Source organism: Oryctolagus cuniculus, chromosome 2, assembly GCF_964237555.1.
Source record: "Oryctolagus cuniculus chromosome 2, mOryCun1.1, whole genome shotgun sequence".
Taxonomy (NCBI): domain Eukaryota; kingdom Metazoa; phylum Chordata; class Mammalia; order Lagomorpha; family Leporidae; genus Oryctolagus; species Oryctolagus cuniculus.
In genome coordinates, this window is record NC_091433.1 from 35,610,818 (window position 1) to 35,631,977 (window position 21,160).

The window sequence follows — 21,160 nt, forward strand, 5'->3', positions numbered from 1 at the left end:
GTTCCTGGCTTTGTGTTGGCCCATCCCCAGCTGCTGTGGGCATTTGGCAAATGAAGCAGTGGATGGAAGATCTCTGTATCTCTGTGCCTTTCAAAGCCAGGAACCAGGAGTGCCGTCTGGGTGTCCCACATGGGTGGCAGGAACCCAAGTACTTGGTCCATTTTCTCCTGCCTTTCCATACCCATTGGCAGAGGAGCCAGGACCCAAACTGGCACTCTGATATAAGATGTGGGTGTCCCAAGTGGTGGTTTAATTCACTGCACCACAGTGTCCACCCCAGTGGTTCTTGATAATATGCATTATTAGATATGAACTCTGTTTCCCATCCTTGAGGTGAATCTTCATTCAAAATAAGAACAAAAGAGGCTTTTCTTACAAAACTATTAGAACAGTTTTTAGTAAAAAAAAAAAAAAAAAAGTCTTCTTTGGGGTCTTCTAATTTTAGTTTTAGGGTTTTTTTTGTTGTGTTTTTTTTTTTTTTTTTTTTTTTAATTATTTAAAAGTCAGAGTTACACAGAGAGAGGAGAGGCAGAGAGAGGTCGTCCATCCGATGGTTCACTCCCCAATTGGCCACAATGTCTGGAGCTGCACTGATCCAAAGCCAGGAACCAGGAGCTGCTTCTAGGTCTCCCATATGGGTACAGGGGCACCTTCTACTGTTTTCCCAGCCCATAGCAGAGAACTGGATCGGAAGCGGAGCAGCTGGGTCTTGAACCGGCGCTCATATGGGATGCTGGCACTGCAGGCCAGGGCATTAACCTGCTGCACCACAGCACCAGCCCCTAATTTTAGTTTTATAACTAGTGCTGGGAGTAAAAAATTTTTTTTCAAAGTAAGTAGTTAAGCATTTACCCTAATTAGAACGTACCAGAGGGATTCTTTTCTTTGCCTTTTAATATTGCAGCAAAGTTGAGGAATCTCTAAGGGTAGTTAATACAACTCTATTTGAATGCTTATGTTCATTAAATTTGTTCTAAAATGGTTTTGTGGCAGCTACAGTTAACTATGCTTATAAATATAGTACTAACATGCATTTAGTAGCATCAGTATATTTCAGTAAACCCTTTGTCTATATTGTACAGATAACTTTGAAGCAGGTTTATAAAATCATGTTTGGGGTGGCATTTGGTCTCGCTGTTAGGATGTCGTGTCCATAGCGGAGTACCTGGCTTTGATGCCCAGCTCCAGCTCCTGATTCCAGTGTCCTGCTAATGTTGACCCTGTGAGGGAACAGTATCAGCTCTAGTATTGGGTTCATGCCACCCACGTGGGAGATCTGGATTGAATCCCGCCTCCTAGCTTTGGCTTCTTGGCTGTTGTGGGCATTTGGGAAGGGAATGGCAGGTGTGAGCTGTTCTCTCTAGGCTTCTCAAATATCCTTTAAAAAAAATTTAAAGGACATTCTTTGTCTATATTCTAGCAATTAGCACATCCTCACTTTTTAAAAACGTTAATAATAGGCTGGCGCCGCGGCTCACTAGGCTAATCCTCCGCCTAGCGGCGCCGGCACACCGGGTTCTAGTCCCGGTAGGGGCGCCGGATTCTGTCCCGGTTGCCCCTCTTCCAGGCCAGCCCTCTGCTGTGGCCAGGGAGTGCAGTGGAGGATGGCCCAGGTGCTTGGGCCCTGCACCCCAAGGGAGACCAGGAAAAGCTCCTGGCTCCTGGCTCCTGCCATCGGATCAGCGCGGTGCGCCGGCCGCAGCGCGCCGGCCGCGGCGGCCATTGGAGGGTGAACCAACGGCAAAAAGGAAGACCTTTCTCTCTGTCTCTCTCTCTCTCACTGTCCACTCTGCCTGTCAAAAAAAAAAAAAAAAAAAAAAAAAAAAATAAAATAAAATAAAATAAAAAAATAAAAAAATAAAAACGTTAATAATAATAAGCAAACTACCTCCTGGAGGCGTTTCCTGAAAAATAATTCTAGTAGCCTTTTCTTCACATATGATAAACAGGGAGGCTTAATTTTTGTGTGTGTATTTATTTGAAAGGCAGAATGACAGAAGGAGAGATTGGTCTGTCTACTGGCTTATTTCCCAGCTGCCTGCAATAGCTGGCACTGGGCCAATCTGAAGCCGAGACTCAGGAACTCAACCTGGGTCTCCCACATGTGTAACAGTAACCCAAGTAGCTGGGTCATCATCTGCCTCCAGGTGCAGTAGCAGGAACCTGGACCGGAAGCGTGCAATAGCCAGGACTTGAGCCAGGCACTTTGATAATGGAATGCAGGCCTCTCCAATTGGTTTTTATACTCATTCATCAAGTCAGGGTTAAAAACTTCTTTACTCATGATGTCAGCTATTTATAGTTTTTAGATCATTATTAATAAATCACTGTTTTCAAGGTGATTAAATAAGCCAGTAAGTTATCCATTATATTTATGAAACAAGTATGGGGACTTTTTTTGGTCTCAATTTGAGAAACTAAAATTCCATAGACCATTCATCAGGGATTTCTGACTGATAATTGTGAGGGAAATAAGAGTATAGCCTTCATTCAGACCATGTTCACTGGTGAGTTTACTATATATAGAGAGAGAGAGAGACAGAGATACAGAGATGTTTCAAGATTTATTTATTTATTTGAAAGGGAGAATCACATGGAGAGAAAGATAGTCCAGCTGCTGATTCACTCCCCAAATGGCTGCAACAACTGAGCTGGGGTCAGGCCAGGCCAAAGCTGGGAGCCAGGAGCTTCATCCATTGGGGTCTCCCATAGGGGTGGCAGTGGTTGAAGCTGCTTTTCTAGGCCCAATAATAGGGAGCTGGATCGGAAGTGGGGCAGCAGGGACTGGAACCGTTGCTCATATGGGTTGCCAGCAGGCGGCACCACAACACTGACTTTTTTTTTTTTTTTTTTTTTGTGTGTGTGTGTGTGTGACAGGCAGAGTGGACAGCGAGAGAGAGAGACAGAGAGAAAGGTCTTCCTTTTGCCGTTGGTTCACCCTCCAATGGCCGCCGCGGCTGGCGCGCTGCGGCCGGCACACCGCACTGATCCGATGGCAGGAGCCAGGAGCCAGGTGCTTTTCCTGGTCTCCCATGGGGTGCAGGGCCCAAGCACCTGGGCCATCCTCCACTGCACTCCCTGGCCACAGCAGAGGGCTGGCCTGGAAGAGGGGCAACCGGGACAGAATCCGGCGCCCCGACCGGGACTAGAACCCGGTGTGCCGGCGCCGCAAGGCGGAGGATTAGCCTAGTGAGCCGCGGCGCCGGCTAACACTGACTTATTTTATATTCTAAATAAAAGTCTTAGAAAACATCAGCCCAAGGCTGTTCTTTGGGATAACATAACTTGGTTATTCACATGATTCAGTCTTTTAATATTGATAGACTAAATAATTCAGAACTTAGGAGATAACTCTATACATTTGCTGTTTTCTGAGTCTGAGGTGGTCTGAGACATTCTGACATTTTCAACATCTTATGCAAAGATAAAATGTTCTTTTATAAGTAATCATTTTTGGCTATCAATAATGGCTCTCATTAATGGATATCCTAACTGCTTTGCCAAGAAAAAAAGTATTGCATAGCTGATACACCAAATGCTATTAATTTTGCCTTGAATTAATTCATCATTAGAGATTTAGTAGAACTTGACATGGATCATTTTAGTTTCATTGGTGTATACTTTTAAATTTACAGAATGTCCAGCCCATCCCTTATATTTCACTTCTTCGTCTCATTATTGAAGAGAACATTCTTGAGGAGTACAAAACAAGTTTGGGTTATCGTAATTAACCACTTAGTAAATCTTGTTGTAAGTCATGGGGTAGAAGTCACATAGAATCTTTGGAGGATTTTTTTCTTACAGCTATTGAATACTGATCAAGGCTCTTAAGAAAAAAACAGTTGGCCAGGACCTCAAGTTTTCAAGTAGGTATTTACTGTTAACCTAAAGAAAATAAGGCGTACTGTCACACACAAATGTTTTTGGGTGCCCTAACAAAATAGGCGAATGAGCCACTGGCAGAACTGTCAGAAGACTGAATTGCACCTGAAAGCATTCAAACTTAAAAAAAATTGGGGGGAGCCGGCGCTGCGGCGTAGCAGGTAAAGCTGCTGCCTACAGTGTTGGCATCCCATATGGGTGCCGGTTCAAGTCCCAGCTGCTTCACTTCCGATCCAGCTTTCTGCTGTGGCCTGAGAAAGCAGTAGAAGATGGCCCAAGTCCTTGGGCCCCTGCGCCTGTGTGGGAGACCCGGAAGAAGCTCCTTACCCCTAACTTCAGATCAGTGCAGCTCCGGCCCTTGCGGCCAATTGGGGAGTGAACTAGCAGATGAAAAAACTCTCTCTCTCTGCCTCTGCCTCTCTGTAACTCTGTCTTTCAAATAAATAAATAAGTCTTTAAAAAAATTTGTGAAACACTGCCAAACATACAGAACCCAAGTTAGCAACCCAAATGTTAAAACATCATGGGGGCCAGTGTTGTGGCACAGTAGGTTAATCCTCTGCCTGCGGTGCTGTCATCCCATATGGGCACCAGTTCTAGTCCCGGCTACTCCTCTTCTGTACAGCTCTCTGCTGTGGCCTGGGAAAACAGCAGAAGATGGCCCAAGTTCTTGGGCCCCTGCACTCACGTGGGATACCAGAGGAAGGAAGCTCCTGCCTCCTGGCTTCGGATTGGTGCAGCTCCGGTCGTTGGCGGCCATTTGGGGAGTGAACCAGCAGATGGAAGACTTCTCTCTTTGTCTCTACCTCTCAAATAAATAAATAAATAATCTAAAAAATTATCATGGGGTTAGAAATGCATCAGGAGTAATGTTGGGGCTGGCGCTGTGGTGTGGTGGGTAAAGCCACAGTTTTTAGTGCCGCCATCCCATATGGGCGCCAGTTCAAGTCCTGGCTGCTCCACTTCTGATCCATCTCTCTGCTATGGCCTGGGAAAGTAGTCGAAGCCCCTGCACCCTCATGGGGGACCCAGAAAAATATCCTGGCTCCTGAATCTTGGCTCCTGGCTCCTGGCTTTGGATAGGCCCAGCTCCTGACATTGTGGCCATTTAGGGAGTGAGCCAGGGGATGGAAGACCTCTCTTTGCCTCTCCTCTCTGAAACTCTGCCTTTCAAATAAATAAAAATAAAAATAATAAAGAGTAATGTCAGGAAATCCATTAATGATGGTTCTAGTCATTGGCCATTCCCTTAGCTTCCCTGGGTCTCAATTTTGAAATTTGTAGAATGTAACCAATAGAGAATTTATTGTTTTGAGAATTGTTTGAGTTGTTGAATTTGTATCTGTACTCTGAAAAGATCCATATAGACAACCATATTATACATTCTATTATGCTTCTCATTTTACATTTGGAGAGTCTGGGAATTTAAATTGCCCTCAAGGTCACATTTGATGAGTCAGTGTGTCACCATGTTTTAAGTTTATTATGTTTTTTTTTTTAAACTATTTATTTATTTATTTGAAATCAGAGCTACAGAGAAAAGAGGGAAATCGTCCAACCCCTCCCTGTGTTCACTCCCTAGATGGCTGCAACGGCTAGGGCTGGGCTAGGCTGAAGCCAGTAGCCAGGAACTTCTTCTGGGTCTCCTATGTTGGTACAGCGGCCCAAACTCTTGGGCCATCTTCCACTGCTGTTCCCAAGTGCATTAGCAGGGAGCAGGATCTGAAGTGGTGCAGCCAGGACACAAACTGGTGCCCATACCCACTACACCACTTAAGGCCAGCCCCTTAAGTTTAAACATTGTATTGCCATGTTTTAAGTTATCACCTTTCTAGGCAAAAAAGAAATTCTGGATCTGGGAAGATAATGATTTTGTCTTTAAAGTTCAAAGCCTTGTATCAACAGCTGGATTTTTTTTACTCTCACAATTCCAAAGCTTACACAGAAGACAGAAAGCACAAATGCTATGACTTAAAAATCAGATCCACCTCTGAAGCAGTTAAAAAGTTCTCTTCAGAAATACATCTTCAAATCAGTAAGTGATTAAAAGTCCTCTCTAATACATACTCTTTCTAAGCTATCCCAAATGAATACATAAGGATTCAAAAATAGTCTGAGAAATGCTCAAGATAACTTTATGTGTAATGTTCGGAGAATGTGGCCCAGAATTACAATTCTGTCGTCATTAGGGGATATGCCACAAATTGGCAGTGACTTGGCTCACTGTGTGAGGTACCTAGGAAGTGGCACAGATAAGAACGTGATCCTTGGAAGGCAGTGTAACCTGTCTAAGCTCTAGGGAACTGAAGTTTGACAGACTGTGTCAGTCACTTTTTAGCCACATGGCCTCTGCTTTTCCTGTGTAAAACAACAATAACCCATATTTTGGGAGATCAGTTCAGTGTTTAGCATAGGGCTTCACACATAAGGGCTCAATAAATTTTGACTGCCACGATCATCTGTAATTTAGAACAATGCTGCAGATTATTGAATAAATTGAGTAGTTAGCATAATTCCCCACTTATATCACAACAGAAAATAACTATAATTATCCTTCAGATACTGCCTAGTGATAATTGATGATTTCTCCCCTACCTCATTTCACTCCCACCAGGTAATGTAAAATTCTACATTTGTCAGTTTAAGTTTTGATACTATAATAAAAGTAAGAGCATCAAGTGAGGGTCAGAACCCAGTTCTCGGTCATAAGCCCTTCATAGGGCACTATGACCTTGGCTGGCACGTATAAACCACTCTGAACACGTTTCCTCTTGTAAAATAAGGAGAGTGATATGTCAAAATCAGTCAATTTATGTGTCATGGTGTGGGATTTTCTTGTCTTCTACTCTCTTCTGTTTTCTAGAATGTTAAATCTTTAAATGCTACCTGAACACAAGGGTGTTTTTTGTTTGAATAATGTTACCTAACATGAAGCAGATGCAACCTGGAAAGATCTAATTGCTTTAAAATTTTTACCTGGGAACCAGGCACTCATAAGGACTTTTCCTCTCTGCCTCATACACACTGAAGTTCTGAAATCTGCCCACAAAGCAGAACCAGTTAGAGGCATGAAAGACTGACATTGTCCTTTGGAGGCAAGACCCAGGGGGAGCTGGAACTGGGAGTTAGGAAGGAGTGAATCAAAATGACAAGGAGGTTGTGTTTATAGAGAAGCACTGTCCAGAGGAATACAATACAAAGCACAAATGGGAACCACATATGTAATTTTAATTTTTATTTATTTGAGAGAGAGAATGAGAACTCTGATGTGGTTTGCTCCCCAAATGCCTTCAATGGCCGGGGCTGAACTTGGGAGCTGGGAACACAGTCATTCCAGGTTTCCATGTGAATGGTACTGCTGCTTTCCGGCGTGTGCATTAACAGGAAGCTGGAGTCAAGAGTTGGAGCTGGGGGGGCCGGTGCCATGGCTCACTTGGTTAATCCTCCGCCTGCGGCGCCGGCATCCCATATGGGCGCCGGGTTCTAGTGCCAGCTGCCCCTCTTCCATTCCAGCTCTCTGCTGTGGCCCTGGAGGGCAGTGGAGGATGGCCCAAGTGCTTGGGTCCCTATACCTGCATGGGAGACTAGGAAGAGGCACCTGGCTCCTGGCTTCAGATCGGCATAGCGCCGGTCCTAGTGGCCATTTGGGGAGTGAACCAACGGAAAGAAGACCTTTCTCTCTGTCTCTCTTTCTCACTGTCTGTAACTCTACCTGTCAAAAAAAAAAAAAAAAAAAAAAAAAAAAAAAAGCTGAATACTACTGTATTCAGTAGCTAGTGCAGTGGAAAGCTGGCTGCCCAGTTCCAGTGGTGTATCAAATGCTATGACTAGTCTTGACATCAGTTTCATTTTTCTGTAAGTTTTACTCTTTCTCCTTTTTTTTGGCAAGTAGAGTACAAGAATGTTAACTTTTCAGATATTCAAGTTTAGAATTCACTGTCATTACTGCACAACTCAGTTGCTGAAATAACATGTAGCAGATGCTGCAGTCAAGTTAATGAATAACTCTTTCTTGCACTCTGGCCTCTGATTGCAATTCATTTGTCACAGACGTGTGGGTTTAGTAATTATTCTTTTGACACTTTCTGAAATGTTTTAGCTTTTTAGAAAGTATTGCTCCTTAACTTTTTTATACCCTTTTGTTCAATTCTTTTCCATTAAATTCTTCCATTTATCACAATTTTTGGAGAAGTCTGTTGGCTTTTTGCAGTTAACTTCTGTTAAAGTGTGAAGCGGAATGTGAAATACTTTAATCTGATTGTTCCTTATTGTAAATAAGCGAAAACCTTGGTCAGGCTTGTTTCCCATCTCACAGCCACCGCTGAGGCCTGAACTTTCAAGGGCATAGTTTCAGCCTCTCACAAACCATGCTGTCCTCCTAACCAGGAGGCTGTAAAGCGACAGGATTTGCTTTCTATTCCAGTTTCTCTATAGTTGCTTATGTCCAGAAGTAGACATGACATAGTTACAAGTAATAGCAGAATTGACTCAATTCAACCTCTTTTTTTGTTTTCTGGATAGATTCATTTAATTTATTTATTTATTTATTTATTTATTTTGACAGGCAGAGTAGACAGTGAGAGAGAGAGACAAAGGTCTTTTTTTTTAAATTTTTTTTTTTTTTATCTTTGACAGGCAGAGTGGACAGTGAGAGAGAGAGACAGAGAGAAAGGTCTTCCTTTACCGTTGGTTCACCCTCCAATGGCCACTGCGGCCGGCGCGTTGCGGCCGGTGCATCGCACCGATCTGAAGCCAGGAGCCAGGTGCTTCTTCCTGGTCTCCCCATGGGGTGCAGGGCCCAAGCACTTGGGCCATCCTCCACTGCACTCCCGGGCCACAGCAGAGAGCTGGGCTGGAAGAAGGGCAACTGGGACAGAATCCAGCGCCCTGACCGGGACCAGAACCTGGTGTGCCGGCGCCGCTAGGCGGAGGATTAGCCTATTGAGCCACGGTGCCGGCCAGATTCATTTATTTTTAAGGCAGAGGGAGGAAGAGAATGAGAGGGAGAGAGAAAGAGAAAGAATCTTCCATCTCCTGTTCACTTACCAAATGCCTACACAGCCAGGGCCGGCACAGGTCATAGAATCCAGGAACTCCATGTGGGTTTCCCACATGGGTGACAGGAACTCAGGAATCCAAGTCATCACCTGCTGGAAGCTGGATTGGAAGCAGGGTAGCCAGAACTTTATCTCAGGGATAATCTGAGGGATTCAAGTGGGATGCAGGTGCCCCAGGTGACAGCCTAACCCACTGCCCTGCAACACTTATCCCATCAAACTCTTTTTGGGGAAAAAAAAAAAAGGAACTGCCTGGATATTTTTAGAGGGAGTAAATAGTGTAAAATTTCACAGGAATCTGCTACATTTAGAATGATGTTAGACAATATTTCCACAAGCAACCCTAAGATAAGAAAAGGATTGTGGGAGGTATTAGGCAAAAGCAGAATAGAATTGATGGGAAAAAAATGTAATGAAGTACGTCCATGTCCATACCTTGAAGATGCATTTGGAAGTTGGCTTTGCAAGAGTCTGAGAACAGACTAAACTAAGAATCTAGTGCTGTTTATCATTTTACCTTCCTATCCCCACTGGTATAGCTATTGGAGGTAAGAAGATGAGGAATATCACCGCTTGTATCTTTCCCCTTGACTCAACAGTGATGCTCAAATGGAGAAGTGGCTCCAGGCATGGATGGAGCTAGTGGATGGGAGAAACTGTCAGCACTGAGATGTATGTGTGAGGATTTAGGAATTTAAACACATGCACACAAACACACACACATACACACATACACACACTTGGTGGAAGCTGGACTTTCTCTATGAGTTTATTGAGATGGAGGGAGAGTTCATTAGATGCAGATGTGGATTGAAAACTCTCTTTGTAGGGTAGATGTTGGATGGACTTCACAGATATAACCATAATCATTTATCCCTCTCAATGAAGGAGCCTATGGACTAAATGAGAATGAAAAGTTACCTAGTTCTTATGATTTTCATCTGTTTTCATCCCTCTCACATGCATATCGCCCATGTCCCATGTGCTATATTTACACATGAAGCCAAGGAGGAAAAGATGAATAAGAAACAATCCCGAATAAAGATGTCACCAGGGAAAGGAGAGCATGCAGAGTCTGAGATCTCCAGAAGCATAAGCCTGAAAATCTCGTATTTTCTACCCTTGGTATTTTGTCAAACTTTCTTGTTTCCAAGAATCAACCTCCTTAGTTAATAAAATTTTGATTCTAGGTATTAAGATTTAATCCTAGTCATTTAAAACAATCTTATGTTAGTTAAAAAGATACACACATGGGTAGGCATTTCGCTTACAAATGGATAAAAAGGAGAATCATCTGGCCACAAGTGGGGATATCACTCTAGTGTGCAACCATTGTCATAAGCAAAGTGGGACTGCATGACATATATTGCATGTGTAGAAAGACCTCTCCTGCAAAAAGGAAATAAAGTGAAAGGGGGAGTTGATACGGTTTCTGACAAAGTTCTTCCTCATCTCCAGTTTTGAGAGATTTTCTTCCAGGTAGCCAATATATCTGTGTGCAAAAATCAGTTTGTATTCTTGGTAAGCCTCATGATAGAGCCTCTTACTTTATTTTGTAATGGATTATCTAAGTCAGTTTTCCAGATAGCCAGCCAAGTTTGTCTCGTGATCTGCGTCATTATTTTCTCAAAGCTATAGACAAGATGCAACCAAGGAATAGTCAGGCCAATAGAAGCCACTTTCTGAAAAATGTTAGAATTTCTTCAGAGTTTGTGGAAAGCCTTGCAAGAGTTACGTTGATGGAAATAATTGAATAGCACTGCATCTCTTTCCTACTTCTATTTCCATCTATCTGACTTAATGGTTCTCTATATTTAGGCATCTATTTATATGATACATCCTCATGAATCTCAGTTTAACATCGTGTGGATCACGCATAAAATGACTTTAAAAAAAAACCTAGGGAATTCTCTCTCTTGCCTACATTCCAGAAACCAATGAAGCACTAGATTGCCATTCAAGTCTTTTGAAAGACTTTACATTTTCGTCCAAAGGACTTAGAAAGTACAATGTTGCTTTAAGAGCAAGATTTTGTGTCTTAGTTTCTTCATCTATAACTTGTTAAGGAATTATTAATAAGGGGGTCTGGAAATCAGTAAATGATCAATATTACTACTATGCTACTTGAAATTATCTGTGTGTAGATTCTAAAATTTTCTGTTTCCTTGATAGAAAGACAGCTGCTGAACTCATCTCAAATGGGCATAAAAGCAGTCAGGGTCAAAGGAAACTCCCCTTAGGAACTCTAAAGCTGATGTTACCTTGACTTTCAACTCCTAGGGAAGTTTTGAAGACCACCACAGCAGGACAAGTTTATGATGACATGTATGTATAAACACCAAGACAGCTGCGGATGTATTTTAGTCCAAGTCTGTTGAGACTCAGTACTGTGAGGGTTACACAGATTAATGCAGTATGACCCATTTCATTCTTCAAACTCATCTGGCAAATTAAGGCTCCTACCTAGAAGTTTATAAAAATTAATAATATTAATCAAGTTACACTCCAGTTATATCAGGAAAAAAGAAGCTAGGGAAAAATTAACATACAGTGAGAATTTACTATGCATCAACATTACAATCTACATTCATAACAATCCCACACAAAATTTATTTATTTTTAAATGTTTATCACAAAAGGATGCATATTCTTCTAAGACTAATTAGGAAATGTAGATAAACAACAATATAAAAATTCTATTGTACAATTTAAAAATAAGGCCTAAAAAACTCTTATCAGTTTTGATTAAAAATAGTTGAAACCAGAGCCACTTCAAGAATCTAAAGCATTTGGTTAGCTTTCTTTAGAAAGAGTTATCCATAAAGTTTAATGGATAGTTGCATACAGTTACTAAAATTCATTAAGCTTTTATGTACTTTTTTACATCATACATTTATTTTTTTCCCTAAATATATTACAATTTTTTAAGGTGAACAAATTTCATGTGTTTCATATACAGATTTAGGAGCATAGTAATTCTTCCCAATCTACCCTCTCTCCTTTAATTTTTTTATATTATAAAGCTGAATTTGTTAAAATATATTCACAAGGAAGGAAAAGTAATTTTCCAGTAATATTCAGGCTTTTGGGTAATACTGAGACTAAGGATATATGTAAGACAGCATTTTTTTATTTTTTTTTTACAGGCAGAGTGGACAGTGAGAGAGAGAGAGAGAGAGAGAGAAAGGTCTTCCTTTTCCCATTGGTTCACCCTCCAATGGCCGGCGCGGCCGGCGCGATGACAGCATTTTTTTAAAGAATTATTTTATTTATTTGAAAGTCAGAGTTACACAGAGAGAGAAGGAGAGGCAGAGAGAGAGAGGTCTTCCATTCCGCTGGTTCACTCCCCAAATGACCGCAACGGCCAGAGCTGAGCTGATCCGAAGTCAGGAGCCAGGAGCCTCCTCCAGGTCTCCCACGCGGGTTCAGCGGCCTAAAGATTTGGGCCATCTTCTACTGCTTTCCCAGGCCATAGCAGAGAGCTGGATTACAAGAGGAGCAGCCGGGACTCAAACCAGTGCCCACACGGGATGTCAGCACTGCAGGCTGGGGCCTTAACCCGCTGTGCCACAGTGCCAGACCAGATAGCATTTTTTTTAATGTCTGTCCATTTAATGTTTTAAACTGTCATAGGAGGCTAAATTTGCCTTACTATTCTTGTGATAATTTATTCTTATAATTTCTTATGATAATGAAGATAATTGTGATAATTTATTATGGGTAAAATAAAAATTGTTAATTCTCTTAAAATTAGGAACATACTAATGAACTTCCTCTTGAAATAGTTTGTAGCATATAGTTGAGCAATTCGAATTAACTTTATAATAAAGCACCATGCACTCATTCAATTAATTATTTTGTGCCAGGCATTGTTTTAGCGCCTTGGATATAGCAATGTACAAAACAGGCAGGATTCCAGCACCATGACGCTTATTTGCTCTTTTGGGAGACAGAAAATAATAATTATGGGTAATTTCAAATAATAATAAGCATTTAAGGTAATAGAGTAGAGAATGACCAGACCTAGTATGAGGGGGCTTCAAAAAGTTTATGGAAAAATAGAATTAAAAGATATGCGGATGAAGACTAGCATGTAGCATAGTGGTAAAATCACCGCTTAGGACCCTTGTATTCCATACCGGGAGTGCCTGTTTCCCAGGTTCCTGCTGAGGCACATCCTGGGAGGCAGCAGGTGATGGCATAAGTATTTGAGTCCCTTATTGCCTACTGGGAGACCCAAGCCGAGTTCCAGGCTCCTGGCTTCTGCCTGGCCTAGGCCTGGCTATTACAGGCATTTGGGGAGCGAACCAGTAGATGGAAAATCTCTACGTCTTTCTGCTTTTCAAATAAAATACAAATAAATAAAATAAGAGATAATTTTACTTTGGTGCAAAAAAATTTTGAAATCCATGCATATTTCCTTCATAATACGCATTTTCCATAACTTCTTAAGGAACCTACTGGGGACAGGGTAGTCAAGGGAGGCCTCTTTTGAGTTTGAGCTAATATCTGAATGAGTGTGGCAGAGACAAACAGTTTAAAGTTGTGTTTAATATTGCTCCGGTTTCTTCCTCCCTGGGACCGGAGTGCTGAGACATCCCTACATCTTCATATAACCCAACATATCTTGAACTTACAAAACCTCATTATATCACAGGCAAGAATCTGGGGCTCAGAGATTAGTGCGAAGCGTGTACCTGCCTTCACGTGCTGGTACACAATGGTGCTACAAAGAGAACCATAAGCTACGACGGAGGTTCGGAGCGTGCTGAGGAGGTGGTAGCCTCCACTAAAACCTTCGTTCTGCCTTCCCACCGGACCTGCCATTTCCAGTACCATGGCCCAGACCTCGGGATCAGGCTCCGAGCCCAGGATAAAGAAGTAGGCAGGACCCTCCCCCCACAAAGGCTGTTGCGTCTCCCCAGGCTTTCCAGGCCGCTAAGATGCAGCTTACAGGATTATTTCCAAGAAAGCACAGACGTACAAGCACAAGACCAGGCGGACACCATTTTTCATCTGTAGTCACGCCCTTCTCTCTCCTGCCTCCCGATTCGCGCTCGGCCTTTGACGTCACTTCCGCGGGCTCCACGGCGGGCGTCGCTAAACGAAATTACAGCTTCCGGGTCGCTGAGACCGCCCTGCGGCGGCGCAGGATTTCAGGGTGTGCTGGTGTCCAGTCTATGGAGTCAGCGGGTGCCCGCGGCTTCGTGGAGGCCGGCGGTGGTGCGCGAGTAGGGGCCTCTGCCCCGCCAGGATGTTACCGGGCTTGGCCGCCGCCGCTGCGGCCCACAGATGTAGCTGGTCCTCTCTGTGCCGGCTCCGTCTGCGCTGCAGGGCGGCGGCCCGCGGCTCCAGTGACCGCCAGGGTGAGTGTCCCGCGCCGGCCGCTGGCTCCGCGGAAGCCCGACCGGCCAGGCCAGGCTTGGTGCTCGAGGTTTCGCCTCGGGCTGTTCTCTCGTTTGCCCTTGCCCAAGCCCCAGAACCCTCCATTCTGGCCTCCGCCTTTGCAGTTGGACCTGTCCAGTTCTCAAGGGACCTGACAGGTCTCCCTGAGCCCAGTCCGGTCCGCAGCCCTAGCATAGCCCCCGCGGGATCGTGCGGGCCCATGGCGGATCGGGTTGCACTTCTGAGGCGGACGACTTTGTACCAGACAGAACCTTAGGTGCGCCCAGGAAGTTGGAAATGGCGGAGTCGTCCAGTTTCCATGGCCCTCAGAGGTCCCTGACTCATCTTGTCCTCAGCACTGTTGGCCGCGAGTCACTTGCTCTGCCAGTTTCCCCGTACTCCTGTTTTCTTAAATGTCCCAGAAGGAAGGGAGGCGCTACTAAACGTCTTCCTTAAAAGGTGTGAAGGTATCGTGCGGTCTTTGAGCCCGGTTTTGGACCAAAACGCAAAACCCTACAGTTCGCGGAACAGTTCTTTTGGGGAAAAGGTGCCTTCTGCAGTTATAACCTAGAAGAAAGAGCTGTTGGGCAAGAATTTTCTTCCCTCTCCTTCAGTTCTTTTCTGACAATTTAAGTCGTCTCAGAATTTCCAAAAATAACACCGGACTTGTGAATTCTGCACCAGTTTACCTTCTTTTTTGCCATGGCTTGGCACTGAGAAGTGATGGGAACGCTGAGGGAGAAGACAGAACCAAACCCAAGCCTGATTTTTTCCTCCCAGATTCTTGGGGTGGCAAACAGTATTCATAGAAGCATTTAACAGAAATTTATGTTTGAAAAAAAAAACTTGTAGCATGTTTGTGACCTCCCAACAGAAATCAGAAGCTGTAGTCAGTAAAGCTTTTTAAGTAGTGTGCAGAGTAATTCTTACTCTGTGCAAATAAGGCAGAATATAGTCTCCATCTTTTGTTTGTAAAAAAATAAAAGCTGGCTCTTCAGATTTCAGGCCGATTCATTTGAACTGTTCTTAGGGCTTTATGGTAGTGATAAAATTATAGCTGTTGAGTTTTCCTGTTTTGGCAATATGCTTGGTTCTGTTATGAATGAAATGAATATTTGGTTATATACTGTACTCCAAAACCTCCAAGTAAAGTTTCTAAATGAAATTCCTTCTATTGACCAATCAATTTTGGCATTTTACACTGACATTACATATAGTGACTGTTAAATGTAGCCCAAATTGCCCGTTAAATGTTGATAGAAAGGAGTTGAAATAGTGTAATTTGTAATCCCTATTCTCTGGAGCTGTCATCATGTTGAAGATTATAGGCTCCTTGTCTCATCTGTCTGTGAAGCACAGATAATATAATAATTACCTATCTCACCAGACAGAATGACTTTGCGCAGTTCTTTGGAGTGTTTATTGCTAAAATGTGTTTTCACACTTAAAAACAGAGTTTTGATATAACCATGTTTGTGAAAATTTAATTGGACTAATACTGAAACATTTTTCTGAAAAGGCAACCAAAATTATGGTGGAATTTAAAACTCATTTAGGAAAAGGATGCTATTTTGCTGGAAATATGTGAGAAGAAAAGACTATTTGAAAAACTTTTTGGGGAAAAAATCCAAAAATACATGTCTTTCTTTGTCAAGAAATAAAGTCTTTATGTTTCTAAAATGCCCATGTGACTAGGAGAAGCTGGTAAAGAAGAGAGAGCAACCTTGAGGAAAGGATTGCTTGATTTGAGTACTTCTGAATGAGAAATGAGAATTTACAAAGACAGAAGAGGAAAACAGTATTCTAGAGCGGTGCTATCCAAAGAATATGTAATTTTGAGTTGTCTGGTGAAAATAGATAACATTAATTTTGATAATATAATTTACCCAGTATATTTTAAAAAGTCAACAGGTAATCAAAATAAGAATTAAAGAGCTATGTAACATTTTTTTTTTTTATCAAAATCTAACGTGTGAAATCCAATCCGGCGTATTTCAGTTCCAATTAAATTTTTTTTTTTTTTTTTGACAGGCAGAGTGGATAGTGAGAGAGAGAGACAGAGAGGAAGGTCTTCCTTTGCCATTGGTTCACCCTCCAATGGCTGCCACGGCCAGCGTGCTGTGGCCAGCGCACTGCGCTGATCCGAAGGCAGGAGCCAGGTGCTTCTCCTGGTCTCCCATGGGGTGCAGGGCCCAAGCACTTGGGCCATCCTCCACTGCACTCCCTGGCCACAGCAGAGAGCTGGCCTGGAAGAGGGGCAACCAGGACAGAATCCGGCACCCCAACTGGGACTAGAGCCTGGTGTGCTGGCGCCGCAAGGCGGAGGATTAGCCTATTGAGCTGTGGCGCCGGCCCCAATTAATTTTTTTTATAACTTTTTTTTTTATCTATTTGAGAGGTAAAGTTATAGACAGTGAGAGAGAGAGACAGAGAGAAAGGTCTTCCTTCCATTGGTTCACTCCCCAAATGGCCACAATGGCTGGCGCTGCGCTGATCCGAAGCCAGGAGCCAGGTGCCTCCTCCTGGTCTCCTATGCGGGTGCAGGGCCCAAGCACTTGGGCCATCCTCCACTGCCTTCCTGGGCCACAGCAGAGAGCTGGACTGGATGAGGAGCATCCAGGACTAGAGCCCAGCGCCCATATGGGATGCCGGCGCCGCAGGTGGAGGATTAACCAAGTGAGCCATGGCGCCAGCCCCTCCAATTAATCTTACTTCGAGTGCTCGATATACTGAAGGTCTACTGTATAGAGTGACTACTAACTGGAGTTAGTATTCCTAATTTTAAAGGAATTTTTATAAACCAGTGTACATTCCAGTAGAAAAATGGGCAAAGGAAATGAATAAGGAGCCAATAAAGAAGTTCAGATGATCAAAACAATGGAAACATGTTTCATATTCACTTACTGTTCACTGCCTAGCTTGGATGAGCTGTTTTTCTTAATGATGATGCTTTTTTTTTTTTTTTAAGATTTATTTATTTTACTTGAAAATCAGTTACACACAGAGAGAAGGAGAGGCGCAGAGAGAGAGGTCTTTAATTTGCTGGTTCACTCCCCAAATGGCTGCAATAGCCAGAGCTGCGCTGATCCTAAGCCAGGAGCCAGGAACTTCCTCTGGGTCTCCCATGTGGGTACAGGGATCCAAGGACTTGGGCCATCTTTTACTGCTTTCCCAGGCCATAGCAGAGACCTGGATCGGAAGTGGAGTAGCCGGCTCTTGAACCAGCACCCACATGGGATGCTGGCACCACAGGCGGCGATTTACCCACTAAGCCACAGCGCTGGCCCAGATGGTTTTGCTTTGTATTGAGGGTGCAGTAAAACAGGAATTCTATTACTACTGATGGGGAACATATAGCTGGATGATACAGTTTTTGTATTTGAAAGGCAGACAGTTTCTGTCTGCTGGTTCACTCCCCAGTTACCTGCAATGGCCAGGGCTGAGGCAGGCCATGCTGGAAACTCAATTCAGATCTCCCACATAGATAGCAGGGACCTAATTACTTTAACCATCAGCTGCTGCCTTCATGGTTGCCTATCAGTAGGAAACTGGAATTGGATCAGCTGGGCACACGCCTAGGCATTCTGATGAGAATTGATGGCTTATCCAGTAGACTAGATGCCTGCTCTCCAAACAGTACTTTTGGAGGTTATTTTTTTTTTTAACTTTTATTTAATGAATATAAATTTCCAAAGTACAGCTTATGGATTACAATGGCTTCCTCCCTCCCCATAACTTCCCTCCCACCCGTGCCCCTCCCATCTCCCGCTCCCTCTCCCTTTCCATTCACATCAAGATTCATTTTCAATTCTCTTTATATACAGAAGATCAGTTTAGCATATATTAAGTAAAGATTTCAACAGTTTGCACCCACACAGAAACACAAGGTGAAAAATACTGTTTGAGTACTAGTTATAGCATTAAATCACAATGTACAGTACATTAAGGACAGAGATCCTACATGAGGAGTAAGTGCACAGTGACTCCTGTTGTTGACTTAACAATTGACACTCCTGTTTATGGCCTCAGTAATCACCCTAGGCTCTTGTCATGAGCTGCCAAGGCTATGGAAGCCTTTTGAGTTCACCAACTCTGATCATATTTAGACAAGGTCATAGTCAAAGTGGAAGCTTTCTCCTCCCTTCAGAGAAAGGTACCTCCTTCTTTGATGACCTGTTCTTTTCACTGGGATCTCACTCGCGGAGATCTTTCATGTAGGGATTTTATTTTATTTTATTTTATTTTATTTTATTTTATTTTATTTTATTTTATTTTATTTTATTTTTGCCAGAGTGTTTTGGCTTTCCATGCCTGTAATACTCTCATGGGCTTTTCAGCCAGATCCGCGTGCCTTAAGGGCTGATTCTGAGGCCAGAGTGCTGTTTAGGACATCTGCCATTCTATGGGTCTGCTGTGTATCTCGCTTCCCATGTTGGATCGTTCTCTCCCTTTTTTATTCTATCAGCTAGTATTTGCAGACCTAGTCTTGTTTATGTGCTCCCTTTGGCTCTTAGTCCTATCATTATGATCAATTGTGAACAGAAATTGATCACTGGGACTAGTGAGATGGCATTGGTACATGCCACCTTGATGGGATTAAATTGGAATCCCCTGGTATGTTTCTAAGTCTACCGTTTGAGGTAAGTCAGCTTGAGCATGTCCCGAATTGCACATCTCTTCCCTCTCTTATTCCCACTCTTATATTTAACAGCAGTCACTTTTCAGTTAAGTTTCAGCACTTAAGAAGAATTGTGTATTGATTACAGTATTCAACCAAAATTATTAAGTAGAACAAATAAACAAAAAAAAAATACTAAGAGGGATAACGTATTAAGTTGTTCATCAACAGTCAGGGCAAGGGCTGATCAAGTCACCGTTTCTCATTGTGTTCATTTCACTTTAACAGGTTTCCTTTTTGGTGCTCAGGTAGTTGTCACCAATCATTGGAGGTTATTCTTTGTGTAAAGAGAACTTCAGAAAGTTCATGTTCTCTGACCTAGCAATTCTACTTAAAATTACTTACTTTATTTTTTTTTTAAAGATTTATTTTATTTATTTGAAAGAGTTAGAGAGGTAGAGACAGAGAGAGAGGTCTTCCATCCGATGGTTCACTCCCCAGATGGCAGCAACGGCCAGAGCTGGGCCGATCCGAAGCCAGGAGCCAGGAGCTTCTTCTCAGTCTCCCATGTGGGTGCAGGGGCCCAAGAACTTGGGCCATCTTTTACTACTATCCCAGGCCATAGCAGAGAGCTGGATCGGAAGCGGAGCAGCCGGGACTAGAACCGGTACCCACGTGGGATGCCGGCACTTCAGGCCAGGGCTTTAACCTGCTGCGCCACAGCGTTGGCCCTGTAAAATGACTTACTTTAAAGAAATAATCAGATAAATATTGGAATGTGGGCAGAAGTTCATTATTAAACAAATCTGATAGCATATTTATAGTTAAGAAAAATTGGAAACTATAATATGGTATATTTTTATGGGTTGGTAATATATATAAAACCATTTTTTAGAAGAACATGACAGGAAAATATTCTTATTGTAGTAATTAAACTATAGAAAAAGATGCAGTAAGAATATTTACTATGATACTAACAATAATTTCTCTAAAAATTTTTGGTGTTTTTGAAATTATCTGCAGTAAACATATGCTTCTTTTTTAAAAATTTGTTTTCATTTTTGAAAGGCAGAGAGAGATTGAGATCGAGAGATCATCCGTCTGCTGATTCACTTCCCTATGCCCACAACAGCTAGGACTGGGGCAGGTCGAAGCCAGGAGTCTGGAACTATATCTGGTCTTCCACATGGGTAGCAGAAACCCAAGTACTTTGGCCATCACATACTGCATCCCTCCGTGCACACTAATGGGAAGCTGGATTGGCAAGAGAGCCAGGACTTTAACTCCAGCATTCCAATATGGGATGGGAGTGTCCCAAGCAGTGGCCCAGCTTACTTACTACCACACCCCTGCCCCTACCCTTTTTTTTTTTTCCCTTTTTTAAGGTTTATTTGTTTATTTGAAAAGCAGAGTAATACAGAGAGAGGAAAAGCAGGGTCATTCCCCGAATATTAACAACAGCCAGGGCTGGGCCCAGCCAGAGCCAGGAGCTAGGAGCTCTATCCAGGTTCTCCTGTGGGTGGCAGGAAGCTAAGTACTGGGGACGTCATCTGGTGCCTCCCGGGTGCATTAGTGGGAAGCTAGATGGGAGTGCAGAATAGCCAGTATTTGAATCAGGCACCCTGGTGTGGGATGTGGTGTCTAGAGTAGCAGCTTAACCTGCTGTGCCATGATGCCTGCCCCTTCCCCCACTTCTTCTATAAAAGTTACTGTGTCTGTGTGTAATATATATATGTGTATACATATGTATATTTAAGCTTCTTTGACTTTGCATGGAGCACATACTTATGTAGTTATACCTACTTCATTTGACAAAAAAATTTTTTTTAAAGATTTGTTTGTTTATTTAAAAGACAGAGTGTCAGGGATAGGGGGTGAAGGAGAGAGAGAGGTGGAGAGTGAGATCTTCCATCTTCTGATTCACTCCCCAAATGGCTGCAATGGCCAAAACTGTGCTGATCCGAAGCCAGGAGCCAGGAGCTTCTTCCGGGTCTCCCACATGGGTGCAGGGGTCCAAGGACTTGGCCATCTTCTACTGCTTTCCCAGGCCATAGCAGGGTGCTGAATCAGAAGAGGCTCAGCCGGTACTAGAACCGGCGCCCATATGGGATGCCAGCGCCACAGGTGGAGGATTAACCTACTGCACCACAGCAGTGGCCCCATCAACAATTTGAGATAGGGAGATCTTTAAGTGCTATATACTATACTTTTCTGTTCT

At 43.1% G+C, this 21,160-nt stretch overlaps 1 protein-coding gene across 1 annotated transcript in view; it reads left to right on the top strand.

Moving 5' to 3' along the window:
• The first annotated feature begins 14,010 nt into the window (after window positions 1-14,010).
• Window positions 14,011-21,160, top strand: part of SLC30A9 (solute carrier family 30 member 9) — a 75,808-nt gene continuing 68,658 nt past the window's right edge. The window contains exon 1 of the mRNA XM_002709279.5: window positions 14,011-14,305. Within this exon, the coding sequence (XP_002709325.3) occupies window positions 14,194-14,305 (112 nt within the window). The 5' untranslated portion in view covers window positions 14,011-14,193. The remainder of the gene's footprint in view (window positions 14,306-21,160) is intronic.